Consider the following 19,262-nt stretch of genomic DNA (forward strand, 5'->3'; position numbering starts at 1 on the left):
ATTTCTAGTCAATAAGCTTATGGAGAATAATTTTGATAATACACCAGTGTATAGTTTTTGGAATTTCCCATTGTAATAATTTTAGTTATTTTACTGTTGCTGGTGTTGTTGAAGTGAATGGATTTAAAGGTTGTGAGCTGCTTTTTTTCTTGGGATTTGTGCGGTTACGTACAAGTTTCTTTCTTTTATTTTTATGAGATTGGGAGTTGTGCAAAGTGATATCATTTTCCCCACTATTTTTTGGTTTGCTATTTAAACTAAATAAAGAAAATCTATCATACTTATGAGTTATGAGATTATCATGAACACATTTTCTTTCAAGGTTCCCTGGAATTGAAACATATCACCTCTATCTTGCCTCTTATTCTTTCTGGTCTACTCTAACCTTCTGTAACCTGAAATATTTAATTGTATTTTTTTTTGAAGAATTGCCACTTTGCAGCTTTCTCCTTTTCCACTTTGCAACTTTCTCCTTTCTTTATTTTATTAAATGCTTTTCTTTTTCAGCTGGAAGCCTTGGTTGCTAAAGATGACAGAGATACTGATATTCAGGTCAGATACCCCTGCCTATTCCCAACTCTTCTGCCTTCTCAAGCTGGCCATCTTTCTACTATGTGCATGTGCCTATCTATCTATTCATCAATCTGCTACCTATCTATTGATGTCACTAATTAGAATTATTAAGAAGGTAAATGATGAGAGGATTCATTTTGCCCAACTTTAATTTCATACTTGTATGAAGGGAATTGTTGCTGAGGTTCCAGATATCATACTCAGATGCGTTAGCCGAGATGAGGCTGCACTGGCTGTTGCTCAGAAGGTCTCTTATTCTATCATGTTAAATGGAATACGACTCTCTAGTATATATTGTCTTGGTAGTTTATGGTGGAAATCTATTGTGATACAGGCTTTCAAAAGTTTATATGAGGATGCATCAAATGGTACTCATGTTGCCTCCTACCTAGCAATTCTTGCTGCCATACGAGATGTTTGCAAGCTTGTTGTCAAAGAACTAACAAGCTGGGTATGTGCTCTATGATTTATAAACGCTTCGGGGAAAACATTACAACTTTATTCTAATTGTCAAGAACAGTGTGATCAAAGTCTATATTAGTCTATTTATTTATTGGGTGGGGGTCATTCTCTTATGTCTCTATTATCTGGTCAAAGTTGGCACTTTTATTCAAATGTGACATATTTCACTAGATGATAAACATTTGAATTTATTTTTTTATATAAATGTAAAGCAAGAGAATAGAAAAGTAGCTAATTTATTTGAACATGCAATCAATTTGTTGCCTTGAAGTTTTTTTCTAGCTGTAACAAAGACTTCATAAAATTAAAGGCATCTTCCGTTCAATTATTTTCTTATTTTACGTGCTTCACTGTTAATTTTGTTATGATTTTCTCAACACAAGACTGGTATCTAATGGCAACACTTACTTGACATGATAACTTCTGAAATGGAGTTGTATTGCCACGAGAATTTAGATGTATGAGTATGTATTTATGTGCTAACTCTTTATGTTATCACGTGTAAGCTTAAGTGAGTCTTATGAGGAAAATGATGCATTTTTTTAAAAGTGCAAACTACTGTTTCTGTATTTCTTCAGAACCAACATAGTTAATATTTGTTTGAATTGTATGACACAAATCTCGTTGTAGGACACAAAACAAGCTTCATTGTCATATTAAATGAAACCATATCTTGTAATGTGACAGATATACTTGCTTGAGCTTGAGTATTATGTTGTTGATTAGGATTCCTTGTGTGAATTACACTAGTAAACATGTATATGTATTGCACATGGGATATCTCATATACTTGTGGTAACTATACCACATTAAAAATTGTGAATTCAAAGCTGCTTTTTGAAAGTATAGATAATGTATTTCATTTCTACAAATTTCTAAATGAACTTTCATTTTCAAAGAGAATAAACAAATTGCTACTTTTTTATCTAAATAAAAAATTCTATAGGAGCATTTATACACAACTATTTGCTGTAGAATTGCTTGAAGGTAGGAGGACATGGTTGGAAAAAGAAAAGAGATTGTGTGGATGGGAACCGTGGCATTTATACACAACTATTTGCTGTAGAATTGCTTGAAGGTAGGAGGACATGGTTGGAAAAAGAAAAGAGATTGTGTGGATGGGAACCGTGGATTGAGAAATGAGGGCAATATAGGCCGGTAAGATGAGATTGATGAATATATGGGTGTTTATGTGTGTGTGTGCTATGTGTACATGTATGTGTGTGTGAAAGAGCCAGCCTAGAAAAAGGGAGAGACGTCATGGGAGGGAACTAGGGGATGAAACATGGGATGTAATAGCAAATAATGAGAAGGGACAGATGAGGACATTAGTTTTGCTTCTTTTTTTTTGTGTATGGGTTGGGGTGGTGGGGGTGAGGTATGGGGTACACTATACACAGAGTTTGTTGAGGGAATCCCTGTCAAATGGATTAACTTGTACACACCATCTGCGAGTGAGAGGTAGAATGCCTTGCTTTATGAACCTGTATGTTACAAAATTGGTTAAGATTTTATCAGGTGAGGGTCCCCTCCCCCAACTTAGGATTCTGAATTATGGAGAAGGCTAAGGGAGAGGGCTATGTGTTCCAGATCTACCATTGGTACTGATTACCATTTAGTAAATTTTTGATGCTTGTAAAGCTCGAGAAACCAAAAAAATTTCACTCATGCTATTTGATATTAATCCGATTATGTATCTGTATTTTATTGTGACATTATCAAGGTTCCAGCTGCTACTTTCTTGCGAAAAATATAATGTTTGATGAATAGTTATTGCAATGATTCAGTTAAGTTCTTCTCAAGTTGTTTGCCATTTGTAGGGCTAATATGATTTAGTTTGTTCTCAGTGCAAGTCTATTCTGTTTTTGGTTGTACATGCCAAAATCATTTTTGATGGACATTGTTTCTCAAACTTTATTTTTGAGTATTTCCTTATTTTTTTTCATTTTCTGTTTTTTTATCTTGTAGTTCGGATTCCCTATTATGTTTAATCACTGCTGTTGATTATCCTGTTGCAGGTTATATACTCAGATGAGGAGCGTAAGTTCAATATAGACATAACAATTGGTCTTATTCGATCTGAGTTGCTAAATCTTGCAGAGTACGATGTCCATCTGGCAAAACTTATTGATGGAGGGAGGAATAGTATGTCGTAAAATATTTGTTTTCAGCTTTGATTGTTACTGAACTGTTTAACTTGATTTATGGTTTGGCTCCTAGTTGGCTGTTGCGCTCTCACAGGAAGGGTGAATTATGTCAAACAAACCCCAGTGGAACTTTTCTTTATTCCTCTGAAAGCTGGATTTTCTGGGGCTTTTTATGTGTCTGAGAAGCATTCATTTAACTAATCAAATGCTGACAAGTTGCATTCATTCACAGAAGTTGCTATGGAGTTTGCGATGTCCATTGTCCAAGCATTGGTTGTTCAGGGAACTGTAGTCAGCACATCAGAACTGTACAATGTCATGGAAACCTTGACAAAGGTCTGCATAGTTTGCAATTGCTAGATGGTGCTATCATTATCTTGTCACCTATTTGTAGTTAATATTACATTTGAACTAGCAGTTAGCGATGAGGCCGGGTTCACCAGAGTCATTGCAGCAGCTAGTTGAGATTGCCCGAAATAGTTTGAACACTGCACCCAATTTTACTGCTAGCGAGAAAGCCAGGCAGTCTAGGGATAATAAAAAGGTAAATAAAAACTTCCATGGCCAATTTATTGAATATCTTGATTCTGAATTTAGTATAATGTACATAGTTTGATTTTCAGGATGTGGCAAATTAACCTGATCTAATTCTAATTGCAACAGATACTTTCTGGTCGTTTCTTGCCAAATAGAGAGGATTATAATGCTAATGATCCTACAGTGGCAGATCCTGCTGGTTTCCGAGATCAGGTCCTTCACAATTTCTTTTTTAATGCATTCAGTTGATTATGATGTTAAATTGTACAATATATATGAACATTTATATGCATGCATGCATATACTGATATACATATACATCATATATACATATATATTGGTTCTATGTATTTACATACTGTATATATACGTATATTGGTTGAAAATTGTATAATATACAAATAAGTGAAGAACTGGACCGGGGATGCCCGCCCGCACTAAATGGTGCCCTTTCTTGAACTGTGAGTTATGCTTGGGAAGTAAGTGCACATCTGAACTGGCATTTACAAATGAAATTTCTTCCACAAGGAGTTCATGAAATTGAAATGGGAAAGAATGGCTCCAAGGTACAGGAATTTTCATATTGAACAGGTCAACCAATAATTGTCAGCCAAAGATAGTGGGCCTGAATACCAGATTTCAGTTGTGATTCTTATTGAAAAAAAAGCTTATCTATAGAGCACCGGGAGGGGTTAGTTATGTTTGACTGTGATTTTCAGAACTTTTCATTGGCACTTCGATCCAAATTTCACTATTGACACTACTGTTACTATGTCTTTCTTGAATCGGTGTGTTGTTTAGAAACTATTGTAGATATTGGAAGACTTCAAAGTTCAAACTTTTGCAGCACTTCTTATCATGTTCATTGTATTATTGCCCTTTTTCATTTAATCTTTGTGAACCACTTTTTTTTTTTGACTGCTGGGAATTTCTTGGTTTATGTTGTAGGTTGCTGTTCTCTTTGGTGATTGGTGTCAGATTTGTGATCTTCCAACTACAAACGATTCGGCATATAGTCGTTACATCTCACAGTTGGAACAAAGTGGTCTGCTTAAGGGCGATGATATCACAGACCGGTTCTTCCGTATTCTGATGGTGATCTAGATAATTTCTCATTTGGAGACCCGTACTAATTTGGTATTTCCTCTAGATGGTTACGAATCTTAAGATGCTAATTTTTATGATATTTCAGGAACTTTCTGTTTCACTTTGTATACTCCCTGAGCAAGTCAGTTCTCCAGGCTTAGTGTCACTCCAGTCAGTTCAGCAATTACAACAACTCCAGCAGCTCCCCTACTTTTCCATTGATTCATATGCAAAGCTTGTGGCACTAGTTCTGAAGGTACCTTAAACATATGTAGCATGCACACAAATCTATTTATTTTTGAGATTGCATACGTTTCTACAGACACATTTATGTGTATACATGTGTTTGCGTGCATGCATCTGTGGTCTATACTTCCTGTGTAGGAATTTTGAGTTATATTTATAGGCAGAGCCAGGGATGTGAAAAGGGGCAAATACCCTGCCAGAGATTTCTAAAAATTCTATTCTGTATATGTATGCTATGTCATATCTTGTGTAGGAATTCAGTTGTATCTGCAGGCAGAGCCAGAGATGTAAAATTGGGCAACTGCCTTGCTTGGGATTTCTAAAAAAATCTATTTTCTTTATATGTTATGCCATATCCTGTTTCCTAACCTGATTATGATATTGAGATTTTCATTTTTATGACAATAGTGCTGCAATAAGATTTGAATTTTAAAACCCCATATTGGATTAGGATATGGGGAAGTTTTAGTCAAATCATTCTGATTTAGTGAATGCACTTATGTAGGTGCATGGATTTGGAAATAACCAAAAGAAAGGGCAAAAAATGTGTGTGAGATAGACGAGGGGGGTGGGGACTTTTGGTGCCATGTGGCACGAGGAACTTCTTTTATGCATGGAATGGGTGCCTCCCAGGCATTACTCTCTTTCTCTCTCTGGGTGGGGGGGCCTTAACACCCAATATGTTGTTTGACCGCCAAGTTACATTAAATTCTTATGCAATTTAGCTTGTACATTTAGCCCCTTACACTGTTATGCCCATACGTATGCACAAACAAGGGTTAAGCATAACATAACCATCAAGACCATGTACCGTGAATAATAGTTTCATTCGACAGGGACTAAAGATAAAATGGAAGTTGATCCAGTAGGTGGGTGGTGGACCTCAATTTCTGACTTTTTAAAATTTGCTGCTTCGGGTTTCTTTTGAAGGCAGCAACAACTTTCATTTTTGTTTTGTTTTGTTCTTGAGCAAAAAACAAGTTTTCGTCAAAAATTTGTATATACATAACCCTTGAAAAGTTACAGAATTATGAAGGTAATTTTTCAAAAAGTGTCAAAATTTAAGCTGCTTCTTATATAGACTCGAGCTTTTTTTCTCTTGTGCAAAAGTTATATTATTAATCCTCATTTTAATCTGTTGAACAATCAAAAGAGACCTACACTCAAAACATGCATGATTGCATCATACTCCCTTGATTCAAATACTGTGTACATGGCATAGGCTGGTTCCTTCTGGAAATAAATCATGAATCCACCACTGGTTGATCTTGTTCTGATTAGTTTTTCTTCATCTAATTCTTTTACTTTTGTTTTCAGTACTGTTCAGTGGATCAAGGATCAAGTAAAGCTATTCTTCTCCCCAGGGTTGGATCTCAAGAAGTTTGGCTACTTTTGTTTTGCTTTACTGAGCATTATTATCATTGCATTTTCTTCTGATGCTGTTTCATCAACAGATCCTGTCAGTTACTGTAAGAGTCATCCAAAAAGATGCAGAAGAAAAGAAGCTGTCTTTCAACCCAAGGCCATACTTCAGGCTGTTTATTAACTGGCTTTTGGACCTTGCTTCTCCAGACCCTGTCCCTGACGGTGCTAACTTTCAGGTATGTGCTATGAGAATAATTTGTGATCATCCTTGTGAATTCTTATTTATCTGATGTTGATCTACTACTCTTAGGTGTTGACTTCTTTTGCAAATGCTCTCCATGCTTTGCAACCCATGAAGGTTCCTGGTTGGAGGTTTGGACATTTGCTTTTTTTTTTTCCCTGCCTTTTAATGATAAGTCCATCATGTGCTTTATCTATATGAGCTTCCTATTGAAGTTCAATTTTCATGGCTTCATGATCCCAGTTGGTAGGCAATCACAAAGCTTCATTATACATTTATTTGCTAAAAAATCTTTTGCTAAAGTAGTGTTAATAAATAGCAGAGCTTGTTGGTTAACAGAAGCATGTTATTTATAATTGCTTGCACCAGAAATGTTATCGTAAACCTTGTTTTCATTTAACTGGAATCTATGAATCTTAATCCGTGTCCTCTGTCTTCTTAAATCTTATGTTCAAGAATAAATACCTATGTCCACTCACCTGTTGTTACTGCAAAGCTTCAGTTGACATGCTAATTTATATTTTTAGTTCAATATTTTTAACATGAATGAATTCCTTTTTGTTATGACCAGCTCTTTAGGAGCTTAATGATAGAATTTATATGTTTTTTTAGATCCTGTTAGATGCAGCATCCACGTATTTTTGACAATCTTTGTTAAGCCACATGAAATGAAAGACTTCTTAAAGCTAATGCACCACCAGAAACATGAGAATAAAACCTACCCCCTTCTTGTTTTTTTATTTATTTTATAAAGGGGCTTCAGCTGAATAAGTCCAGAACATATCACTATGCTTTTTCTTTTCCTCCTTTTCATGCCAAGGCCTTTATGTCTAACTAGAGTGTTTTTATAGCTTTGCATGGCTTGAGTTGTTGAGCCACAGAAACTTCATGCCAAAATTGCTGATGTGCAATTCGCCCAAGGGTTGGCCATTTTTCCAGCGTTTGCTTGTTGACTTGTTCAAATTTATGGAGCCCCACTTGAGAAATGCTGAGCTGGGAGAACCAGTTTGTCTTTTTTACCTCCTTATTTTATTTTTGACTTTTTAACCTTTTGAAGTTGAGATCCTTGGATTAAAGCATTTTTTGTTTTTTTATTTTGGGACAGGTTCGCTTTCTGTACAAAGGCACACTGCGGGTGCTGCTTGTACTGCTTCATGATTTCCCTGAATTTCTCTGTGATTATCACTTCAGTTTTTGCGATGTGATCCCTCCTAGTTGCATTCAAATGCGCAATGTTATTCTCAGTGCTTTCCCTCGCGATATGAGGCTTCCTGATCCTTACACTCCCAACTTAAAGGTGGCTGCTGCATGACTTATTTCTTGGAGTTACTGTTCTACACTCTTTTGTTGTGTAGGAGAAAAATAATAGTATACAGATTTGATTACTAACTTTTACTACTTCAAACACAGGTTGGTCTTCTAGCTGAAATTAGCCAATCCCCACGCATTTTATATGATGTTGATAGTGCTCTCAAAGCTAAGCAGATTAAGGCTGAGATTGATGAGTATCTCAAGGTATATTTGCGTCAGCTCGAGCTTATGCATTTATGGGATGAATTTTGTTTGACATGTCTGTGTCTTGTAAAACTGCTGAAATGTTAGTTTCCTGGGCATGCATTTTGTAATTCTTCTTTTACTCGGCCCAGTCTTAGTTGTATCCTGAGACACATTATTACTAATTATGCTGTCTCGTTCACTTAGATTAGTTTTACCACGATTCTTATGTAATCCTGCAGACAAGATCGGAAGGATCTCCCTCTTTAACCGAACTGAAGCAAAGATTGCTGCTTCCCCAAAACGAGGCAAACCTGGCGGGGACCCGTTACAATGTAACTCTGATCAACTCACTTGTGCTTTATGTTGGCATGCAGGTATATTTTATTTTGCACTCGGAGCATTCCCACGTATCACTAATAACATGTAGATTCTTTAACATGGAAAGTTTCAAAAAAACTTCCTAACCATTTACGTACATATTAGTTACTATTTTAGATTATGTGGCATAAATTCCTTTTGTTTAAGATTATTAAAATTCATGAGTATATATTTAATCTAATACTAAGTATGCAAAGAATGAACATTTTGAACCTCTAAGGCATTCGAGAAATCATATTTGATACTGTTTGTATTAGATCTCTAACTTAATGGTTATATCTTGTAGTATCTTGGTGGAATACATTTCTTATCGGTGAGTCCTGAGTCGCCAATCCTAATATTCTTGTTGACTCTTAGTATGTGATGGGTGACTGTTTGATAAGCATAAAAGACTGTTAAAGATTGGTTCACGGTTTCATTATGGTGCAAATAGTAAGAAAGATTTAGGCTACATGCATGCCTAATTACTTAAGTGATCCTTTGTTTAACTTCAGCTTCTTTTCGATTTGAAGCAATTCTACAATGTAACCTTTATTAATTAATTAATTAATTAATTAATTAATTGTTATTACATTATATCATGCAGGATGCCCTTTTCCAGAATATGGGAGTGGTTTCTGAGATTTTTCTCATTATTATAGTTATTAGCATATGCATGAGTTAACGACAAATTAACCAACAGCCTTTTGTTATAGCCATTGATTGTTTCTTTTACTCTTTTGCTGTATTTGTGTTGGTAAGCATTCTTTGGTGCATATTATTGGAACTTGGAGGTAGTTATTATCTGTTATAATTTTGTCTGTTTCTTAGGTATTTGGTCTAAGTATTGTTGATTGATACCTTTTTTTGACATTGCAGGCTATACAACAACTGCAGAGCAAGTCTACTCCTCAGCATGCACCTGCACAGCAAATGACCCATAGCCCTCCGATGGATATTTTTCTAGTTGGGGCAGCTATGGATATATTCCAGAGCCTAATAAAAAACTTGGATACAGAAGGCCGCTACCTCTTTCTTAATGCAGTTGCCAACCAATTGCGCTACCCAAACAACCATACACATTACTTCTCGTTTGTCCTTCTGTACTTGTTTGCAGAGGCAAACCAGGTAAGTTCGATTGCATCATCTTTTGCAGCATTCCTTTCCTTTTTCTGGCATGTAGGTACTATGACTTGTGGTTGTAGAATCTTGTGAGGCATCACCATAAATTTTGATTAATTGATAGTTTTATTTTGGATGACGTTAAATGCTATGATGTTCTGTAAAATTTAGTACAGCGAAGGTTAAGATATTACATGCTATTAGCATCGTAGCACCATTTGCCTTTTGTCTCCTTTGACTAGTATTGCGGTGAAGGTCAATGTAAGAGATGAATTTTATGCTGGTGTCTCGACTTTACCTTTATTTTCAGCATCTAACTACCACATTTCTCTATCGTAAAATCTGACCTAAGATTTTAAATATTGGTGGGTTGGTGGGGCATCCTGCCATCCTAAGTGTCGAGATGGACCACGATCCGGAGTATTAGAATGGAACGAGTCATGAAATGGACTAGTGTGGTTTGAGACATCCATCATCCCGAGTGTCAATATGCTGGGCATCCTGTTTCATAGAAAATCATGGACGACTCCGTTTCATGGTATTTAAAAGCCTGATCTGATCATTATGGAGGTTTATGTGAACAGCAACTTTTAGGAATTCTAAAGTCTTAGCACTTCTAGATGCTTGAAGGTGACATGACGCAGCACTGCAATCTTTTGCATTCCAAAATCTGCTTACATCAGCCATGTGCATTAGCCCTAGGTCCTGTTTTCTGGGGTATTCTATCAAAAAGCACTTAAGTAGTGCAAGTGCTTAAGATCTTGCAAAAGGGATTGTATATTTTCTACGTGCAGTTGCTTGAGATCTTCCAGTATGCAGCTCTAAAGAATAAGTTTATCTCGTGTGAAGCAGATGTTTTCTCTAGTTCTAGGCAGTCAAACCTAGGGGTGCAGGTGGATTGGCTTACAGCCTGGACACAAATCTAATCTGTACCAGACATCAAAACTATGTATCAGGTTTCAACTTGAAATCTGAACTCTACTCAGATTATACTGCTAGTGACAATTGGACTTGTCCTGATTAGACCTGGCCGAACCCACTTAAGTTTGAGAAGAAAGAGTACAGAATTTTGTGGAGTACATGGTTGTTAAAAATGTCAAACGGTCACTCTTTTCGTATATTTTTTTTTCTTTTCGTGTATTTTTTTGTGGAGTACATGGCTGTAAACTAACTTCGCCCATGTGTTTTAAGTTAAAAATTTGAGACTTGGATACAGTCCTGGGTAGTTCAATGGTTGGATTTATAGTTGGATTGAATTTTCTGTTTGTCATTTTAAGTATAGATTAGCCATTAACTAGAACGAAACTCCCCAAGTGGCAGCCCTGGGGAGAGGTATGATTCTAGCATGTTGACCATGCTAAAAGTAAAGGTTCTCTTGCTGAGATCCTTATATTTCGATAACTTAACTTTGAGAGGATAGTAATGATGTCTTCCTAGTTACACATATGGGGTAAAGAATATGTCAATAATCCACAAGGTACTTGTGGTTATTACGATTCTGGATGTTGTTTGATGTTGTGGTGAACAAATAAGCACATGCTGGATGTGGATGATTCAATATGCTAGATTAGTTGGAGTAATCTTTCTTAGCATCATTTGAATGTTGCTGAGGGCACATTCCCGTGGTTAGAGGAGAGTGAAGATCTTGTCTTTAAGAAACCTAATAAAAGACAAAATCTAGAATTCTGATAGCAAAACAACTCTGTTACCAACATCCAAGAGGAACATGCCGCTACCTAATTGCTTTCTGTATGAAAGCATGTCAACATACACCTTGGAGGATGGAGGATGATCTATGTGGTGGTTGTGGGCAACATTGCAAGCAATTGAAGGCAGCTGTGGATGTCATGAGACCTCATGAGGCACACTAATGGGTTGAGAATTTTCTACATATTGGTGGTGACAGTTAGAAAGGCGTAATGTATCAAGAGTGGTGCCATCTGGAGTAATGTTGTATATGCACCTTTTTTCAATGGTCACACACACGTTGATACATATGATCCGTGAGGTCTGTGGCTTTGTATAAACTGAAGGTGGGTAAGCTTGATTTAGAGTTGGCAATTTTGTACACTGACCTGGAGGGGGGCATTTTCATGATCCTGCAGAAGTCTATTGACTTGTATGCAAGGAAAAATATTGTATATGTTGATGTCACTTAATGGTTTGATGCATTTCAGGTAGGCAAAGAAATGGGAATATATTTGCATGTAAGTGGTCTCATTATTTGAATGGACACGAAGATGATTTCATCTGTACTCTTAACGTTAATAACATGGTAATCATATCAAGCGACTTGAGTTTAGAAAGATTTTGGCTCAACTTGAAATTGAAAGGTTAAGATTTTGGAGCAACAAAGAATTTTTTTGACATGGAATAATAGGACAAGTGTAGATTGTGCATCTCAGACTTGTTACGACAATGACATTTATCACGATTTCAGACGTGTTAATCAAAGTTACTGAGCAATATAATCCGCTCCACACTTGGCTACCTCGTGTTTACCGTGGGCACGATAACTGGTACACCAGAGGTGCATTTCTTGGAACTCACTTTCATCTTCCAATAGTCAGGTTACTACTGTAGCAAGGAGCTAAAGTACTTTACTGCATTTGCATATGCACCTACTAGCGCAACTGAAAATCATGTACCTTACCATGTGAATCATGTCAGACATGGCAGATAGATGACAGCCAACATTGCAAACTCTTAAAATGTCATTGGCAAGTGGTAAATGAGGTGTTGAGGACGTACATGTGAGACAGTGTATGGCAAGAGCTTGCTGAATATTCTGATGCTGATATTTAGCATTATTTAGATAAAATATAGTTACTGGATGTTTGAAACAGCTGGAGGCTAGTACTGTAACATACTAGAGCTTTATTTCTGCTGGAGGGTTTAGGGTTCTGGTCAGTGATTTACATTGGAATATTGTCAGTGTTCTACAATAGGTAAGGTGCTATTTGGTTTGACAGGAGTCATGTCTTCCACTGATGAACTTAACATCTTCATTGATTTCCATTGCATTAGGAACATCACCACTACTGTAGCTCAAAGTCACTTGAAGGTTGACCGAGGACAGCTCAGGTGGTATTTGCTGGCAGAGGTTGTCCATATTAGAGTGGTGATGTGTTCAATTTTTCTAAGATAGTCGCATCATGTTTGTTAGGTGCATGTGTGCTACATGGGCTTGTGAATTGTGATTACTTCCATCCAAGTAGAACTCTCTTGCGCACAGATCTGAGGCTGCAATCCGGCAAGAGATAGCTACTTGGGAGATTGCTGTAGGCATGAGTCCGTTTGAATTTATTTTTGTAGTTTGCTCCTTTATGCCTGATTGGCTTCTAGTCTTCTGGTTGCTTCAAGTCAAGCTTAGATGCAAAGTCTTGGGAAATTCATTCACTTATTGTGATCGCAGGACATCATCCAGGAGCAGATAACACGGGTGCTGTTAGAGCGCTTGATAGTTCACGGTCCTCATCCATGGGGTCTGCTTGTCACTTTCATCGAGCTGATCAAGGTACCTTTCTTAAATTTGTGGCCATATGGCATGTCTATTGCTTCCGCATTTGTCCCTTTTTTTTCCTTTCTTTCTTGGGATGAAAAGTATTTATCCTGTTTTTTAAGTGCTATTTTCTGCCATCTGAATACTCCGATGTGTGTAATACGCAGAATCCACGGTACAGCTTCTGGAACAGGTCATTCGCACGCTGTACGCCAGAGATTGAAATGCTATTTGAAGCAGCGTCAAGATCTTGTGGCGGGCCAAAAGCTATGGACGACGGAATGGTCTCTAGCGGCATCTCTGATGGTAACCATTGAACCGCACCACAGACTAGGTGCAACTCTTTGCACCAAATAGACATGTCTATACTTCTTTGGATGGCATTATGTTGATGATGTATATATGTACATTAGATGAATTAAATGAATATCTCCTGGTATAATTGTCGTTTTACAGTTGCCTGTCAATTTCTGCAGCCTTACAAAATCTGCATAAGCATTGCATTTAGGTAATTGAATTCATGGAGGTGCATCATGTTGTAATAGACTGGGTTAAAAACAAAAATTCTCTTTTTTAAAAAAAAAATTGAGTGAATAGACCAATATCGAAAGGTTTCAAATGCTGCTGAAGATCTGATTCCGTTAAGTTCCATATAGCTGCTCCTTGTTCGAGCTTCAAGGCTGGGAAGGGTCTAGCCATGCGAGTCATTGACTGGAGCTCCTCAGTCGTCCTCCGATATCGGAGTTGTGGCTGCCTCCGCTGCTATTGCTACAGTGTCCGTTATTTCTATCCACATTCGATCACGTACTCGGGATATTTTCAGACCCAAATCAGATTGAAATCTACAGACATTATTTGGAGGAATTGATTGCCTTACCACCCGAGGACAAGCGAGGAGGCAAGGTTGGGTGGTTTCGGTTCTTGTTGCTCCCTTTTACCTCTTGTTCTTCGCTGATGGTAGGCAGTCTACCGTCATTGCTACAGTTGCCCGTCTGCATGTAAGAGGAGCAAAAGCAAGGAACGTCTAAAAAGAAAGCGGAAAACCTTAAATGTAAACCCGTTCAGTTCTTATCATCATTTCTTGTGAAAAGCGCGGTGGGGAGTGTTTAAAGTCGCGAATAATATTCACCTTGGTTCCCTCTCTTCTGCCAGTGAGTTTCAGGAAATGCTGTTGGAATGGCTTGGAAACCAATATGGAGCCATTTGGTGGCCTTGTTTTTACATTTCCCTCTATAGTTGCTCTGATGTTTGTGTGAGGCACCGCCTGGCTCATTGGCCAGCCTAGACCAGACGAGCCGTTCCATCGGCCGGCAGTGTACATGGTGGACAAATAGAGAACTCCTAATATAAGTTTTCTTCTCCGTCGAGTTTGGGAAGGAATCGGAGCCTTGGGGCTGTTGTGAACCCTAAACCTTCTCTATAAGAGAGAATCCTTTTCCTCCATGACACTCCACTACCGAGAGCTTTTCTTCTTTGTCGCTCTTTCTTGCTCTTCTTTCAAATTTGCCAGTCCCTAGCATTGTGCTCGATGGAAAACCAAGCTGTAGATGCCGTCGGAGGCTAAGGTAAGCCTAGGTTCCTCTCCCTCTTCCCTTTCCTTGGTAATAGGGCTTCTTGCTTGCTAGATTCCATCGATAATTTGGTCGGAAATTGACCAAGTTTACTTCCTTATTTTTTTGGTGCCCTTCTCTCTCTTTTTTTTTGCCCGTTAGCACTGCTGCCTCTTAATGTTGGACCCTTGGTTGAGTTCTCCTTGTGTCCGTCGACTATTTCCAACAGACCGCTGGTGAGTGGTGAAAAGCTACAAAGAAGGAAACACTCTAATTCTCCTATTTTTCAACACTTTTCCTTTTGATTTCTTGTCGGTTGATTACTGGCGGCTCACCACATCCAACCGCTGGCCATGCCCTCGGGCACAATCCCCGGCGATCCTAGCCTCCTCTTACTTTTCCAAGAGAGATGGTGAAGCTTCTTTTCTTCTCTCTCCTATTTCTCTCTCGTTTCTCTCTATTTTCCTTCTTTTTCTATCTAAGCAGACCTAAGAATCTTAATTTAAAGTTCTGTCTTTCTTTTGCTCGGATCCAAGTTGACTCCAATGTAGAGGCCCTAAACTGCCCGATACCCGGGTGGCGTGCCGACCTATTATCTCAGCCGTTGTCGGATCCCTTTGGAATTCGATCACTATTGACTTTATTGAGTCACCTAGATTGATCTTGACCAATTGAGTTTTCTTGTTTGAACCGACTGGCAATCGAGCACCACGACTTGGGCGACCTTATCCTTTCTCTACCCCTGTTCGAAAATGAACCCATACAACCTACAGGGCCCCAAATTGGATCATTTTGCTTGAGTTTAAACTATTTTTAGCTTCCTTGAGCTTCAAAGTTGTTGATGTTGGATTTTAATGGCTTTAAATAAGTGAAACTGGCCTGTCTAACCAAAGTAGAATTTTAAAGCGAAAAGAGATAAGTAACCTAACGCTTCAAAATATATTTTAATAATCTTTAAAAAAATTTAATTAATTTATTAAATTTGATTATAATCTCTATTTTATATTTGATCAAATGGATCAAGTATGCTATTATTACTATCCTAAGTGTTCTAAAATATGATATATATTTTAATACTCTTATAAGATGAACTTCGGAAAATATGACCAGCTAATTTATAAAATTTGTCTTATATATGTATTCTCGGTATAACTATAATTTGGCCCTGCTAAGGAGATTATATGCTGGTCATGTTGACTTGTAATGCGAGAAATTAGTTTCGACATCGAGCCACCAGTGTTAGAATAGTGGTATCTATTGTCTGACACTTTGTGCATCCTATATTTGTTATCTGACCCATGCCAACCATAGTCTGATGTCAGATCTATTGTCAATTTATGAAAAATAAATTTTGCAAAAAATATATATATTTCAAAATTTGGTTTATTCTAAGTCAGTATCATGCTAATTGATTTTTTATTTGTTTAGCATGTTTAGACCTCATTTTGATGACTTATTTTGCTTATTGGGCTAGTGTAACTCATTATTTTTTTTCTATTTTCAGATTCTAAATCATGAATTGCTCATAATGTCAGAGAGTGTGCTAGATCTTCTAAAGATATTCGCGATTATTTAGACTTGTAGCTTAGTTTAGTTTAGATTAGTTTGATTTAGTTTGAATATTTTATTCAGTTTGAATGATAATAATTAGTTGGAACATTATAACTCGTATTACTTTGCGATATTTGTTTATGACCATAATTTGATTAGATTTTGATTAAATTAATTTTTGAGGATTGAAGAATTATTATTAGTATTGCTTTGAGATTATTATGATTTGATTAATAGCTTTGTATGTTTGTATAATCCACCTTATAGGTATGCAGTGTCTGTTACCCTTTGGATTTGAGAGTGATATTTTGTGAAGGCTTTTTTTCCCCTTAACTAGGGAGGTTAGATCATATTTGTCATTAGTGGCTTAATTCAATCATAAACTTGTAATTTAGCATGCATTGGGACTTGTCCCCGATAGTCATACCTCTTTACCCAGAAACAAGAGATTCTGGATCCGAATCTTGGTGCAACCTAAAGCCTCGGGCTCCATTAATAGGGAATAGCTGTGATCGTATAGCAGCAATTATTCCTTGCCATCCTTTAGCAAGGCATGCATGCTTTACAAACTAGTTTATAGATAGCATTCTTCTCGAAAAATTCTTATAAATAGTACTATTGCCATGTCCAAGAACGGGAACACCCAAGTTGGTCCTCTCGGCTTTTAAAATACGAATGTCAACAATACCCGGGAAAGAAAAGGTTTCTCCTTTTCCTTTTATCGGAGAAGAAGGAAAAGAATTTTGATCGGAATTGTTTCGTGCCTGTGAACGCGGAGTACGGGGAGAAGTGGCGTAAGAAAGAAATTGAAATCCGATGTCGTTCAAAAGGTCCGAATTTCCACCCCAAGGACAAAGTAAATGGAGTAATGGAGTAGCAGTTACTAAGGTTGGTTATGGTGGCTTTCAAATTGTTCTTCTGCGAACCATGGCGGACCATTGCCAAAGGCTAAAATTATCAGCGGGACGTGCCCAAAAAGAGATGGGAGGGTGATTTAACCGGACAAAGAACTGCGAGGATCCAAACTTAGCTTGGTGCATGGATTGGGAAAGGCTGTCGTCAACCATGAGCGTTTGGATTGCACTTTTTTTTTTCTCCAAAATCATAGTTTAGGTCAAATGCTTGCAAAAAAATCAACCAGGAATTTTCGTTTCTTTGTCCGGACAGCCATCATCACCATCATCAAGATAAAGTTGGCGGTGAACGGTATAGAGTTAATGATGGAAGAAAGGGCGTAGCGTGACCCGCTGTTGATTCCCATTCATCATCATCATCAGATTCACCGGGTCCGTCACGTGCCCAGAATATCTTTTCGCTTTTTACCAGCGCCAAAGGCTGCGGCCTCAGCACGTCACGTCACGTGCCTCCCGATCCCTATCATCACGCTAACCTCTCCACCCCCGCTCCCCCTCCGTATTATCGTACCACACGAGAAAATAGCAACGCAAATAAAAAAAAAACAAAATACAAAAAGAACTCGATAAATCTCAACCGTCCGATATGGGGAGCCGAAATTCAAGAATTTTTAGAAACAGGAGAATAGGGGAAAAGTTAATTCCCGATGGAATGGAAGAAGTAGAGGCGGCGGCGGATGGGATTAGCAGACGCCGTAGTCGCGGAAGAGGAGATCCGGTCGCGGGGACGAGGTGGCAGCGGCGGCCGCGGCGGCGGCGGCGGAGGAGGGGTTTTCGTGGTGAAGGAGGAGGAGCTCCTTCTGGCGGCGGAGCTCCATGACCTTGCGGTGGGAGTTGGAGTGTTGGGTGAGGACGAAGGTGGGGCTGGCAGCCGGCCGGTACTCCGGCACCAGGCGGCCCGACTTGTACCGTACCCCGCACGCGTTGCACAGCGTCTTCGGCCCCAGTGGCCCCGTCCGCCACTGCGGCGTCTTCTCCGACGCGCAGTGCGTGCACCGCCGAACCCCGCCCTCCACGATCTCCCCCCCACCCTTCTTTCCCCTCCAGTTGTTGTTATTATCGCCGGCGCTCGCCTTCGGCTTCGACGGCGGGAAATCGGACGACGATGACGACGATGATGGCGAGGATTGAGAATGCGGTTGGAGGGAGGACCAGGCGGCGGCGGCGGAGCCCGTGGGGGCCCGGGAGCGCTTGCTCCTGGCGCCCCTCCCAGGGACGGAGGGCTCCGCCCGGAGGTTCGCATCGCCGGCTGGGGCGTTGACGCCGGCGGCGGCGGGTGGGTAGGGGATGTTGGAGAAGGATTCCTCCACGAACTTGGACAGCCATTCCAGCTCCGCGGCCTCCTCGCTCTACAAATTAAGCCCAAATTAGAAGCAATGTAAAAAAGCAATCAGATCGGTGTTTTCGGTGCAGTGCTTACGGGAATGTAGAGGTCGTCCGGGAAGGAGGAAGGGTAGTGGTAAGGCTGGAAATCGGAGGAGGAGTCGGTGTCGCCGGAGAAAGGGCGGGTGGTGGCGGTGACTGCGGAGGAGGGCTCCGGCGGGGGAAGGAGGTGGGCTTCCGCGGAGGGGAAGTGGTCATGGTTGGAAAAATCGAGGAGATCGTCGATGCGGAGGGTGTCTGCGGAGGGAAGTCCGTAGAGGTAGGCCGGAGAAGCACTACCAGTAAGCGGTGCAGCAGCCGACGCAGCAGCAAAAGAAGCTCCCGTTCCCATCCCCATTCCAAAACCCATTCCCGTTCCAATCTCCCACTCGGCTGCCATTGCAAAGGAAGCAAGAAAGGAATCAAGGTGGTGCCTCCCCGTTTCAGCTTCCCCTCTTTTTCTAGTGGGAGTGGAGGAGGGTTGTAAATGGAAGCGAGTGGGGGAGGAGAAATAGTGGGGTATATGAGGGGATGGAATGGGTCAATCAATGACTCAACTCCAGTTTGCTTCCTTGTAATAATAGAGACAATAATTTAATAACGATGGGTAACATGAATAAAAATCAATGATAAAAATCAATAATTTAATCCTCCTCTTCCACCATCCTCCAACCTTCTCACTCTTATGCTTTAACAAGCTTGTTTTGCCTTCAAATTTTTATTTTTTTGCTGTGCCGTTGGATATTTTAT

General features: G+C 39.2%; 2 protein-coding genes across 5 annotated transcripts in view; one reads left to right on the top strand and one right to left on the bottom strand.

The window, feature by feature from the left end:
- LOC103711640 (uncharacterized) overlaps window positions 1–13,590 on the top strand; it is a 33,797-nt gene extending 20,207 nt beyond the window's left edge. For all 4 annotated transcript variants that reach the window (XM_088723816.2, XM_088723817.2, XM_008797877.6 and 1 more), the window contains 19 exons: window positions 508–552; window positions 743–820; window positions 908–1,024; window positions 3,054–3,180; window positions 3,415–3,518; window positions 3,601–3,726; window positions 3,846–3,932; window positions 4,668–4,814; window positions 4,912–5,061; window positions 6,369–6,416; window positions 6,506–6,652; window positions 6,727–6,788; window positions 7,509–7,662; window positions 7,763–7,954; window positions 8,068–8,172; window positions 8,394–8,528; window positions 9,391–9,639; window positions 13,049–13,150; window positions 13,303–13,590. In XM_088723816.2, the coding sequence (XP_088579942.2) occupies window positions 508–552; window positions 743–820; window positions 908–1,024; window positions 3,054–3,180; window positions 3,415–3,518; window positions 3,601–3,726; window positions 3,846–3,932; window positions 4,668–4,814; window positions 4,912–5,061; window positions 6,369–6,416; window positions 6,506–6,652; window positions 6,727–6,788; window positions 7,509–7,662; window positions 7,763–7,954; window positions 8,068–8,172; window positions 8,394–8,528; window positions 9,391–9,639; window positions 13,049–13,150; window positions 13,303–13,452 (2,325 nt within the window). In that variant the 3' untranslated portion in view covers window positions 13,453–13,590. The remainder of the gene's footprint in view (window positions 1–507; window positions 553–742; window positions 821–907; window positions 1,025–3,053; window positions 3,181–3,414; window positions 3,519–3,600; window positions 3,727–3,845; window positions 3,933–4,667; window positions 4,815–4,911; window positions 5,062–6,368; window positions 6,417–6,505; window positions 6,653–6,726; window positions 6,789–7,508; window positions 7,663–7,762; window positions 7,955–8,067; window positions 8,173–8,393; window positions 8,529–9,390; window positions 9,640–13,048; window positions 13,151–13,302) is intronic.
- A 4,111-nt stretch (window positions 13,591–17,701) lies between these two features.
- On the bottom strand, window positions 17,702–19,042 carry LOC103711641 (GATA transcription factor 4-like). Its single transcript, XM_008797879.6, has 2 exons — window positions 18,571–19,042; window positions 17,702–18,499 (listed from the first exon to the last, which is right to left on the bottom strand). Exons 1-2 carry the CDS (start codon window positions 18,910–18,912, stop codon window positions 17,834–17,836), a joined length of 1,008 nt encoding a protein of 335 aa, XP_008796101.4. The 5' UTR covers window positions 18,913–19,042; the 3' UTR covers window positions 17,702–17,833.
- Window positions 19,043–19,262: the final 220 nt, after the last annotated feature.

The sequence above is a fragment of the Phoenix dactylifera genome, chromosome 6, assembly GCF_051530095.1.
Source record: "Phoenix dactylifera cultivar Ajwa chromosome 6, Ajwa_hap1_PhDact_Kaust_v1.1, whole genome shotgun sequence".
In the NCBI taxonomy this organism is placed as follows: Eukaryota; Viridiplantae; Streptophyta; class Magnoliopsida; order Arecales; family Arecaceae; genus Phoenix; species Phoenix dactylifera.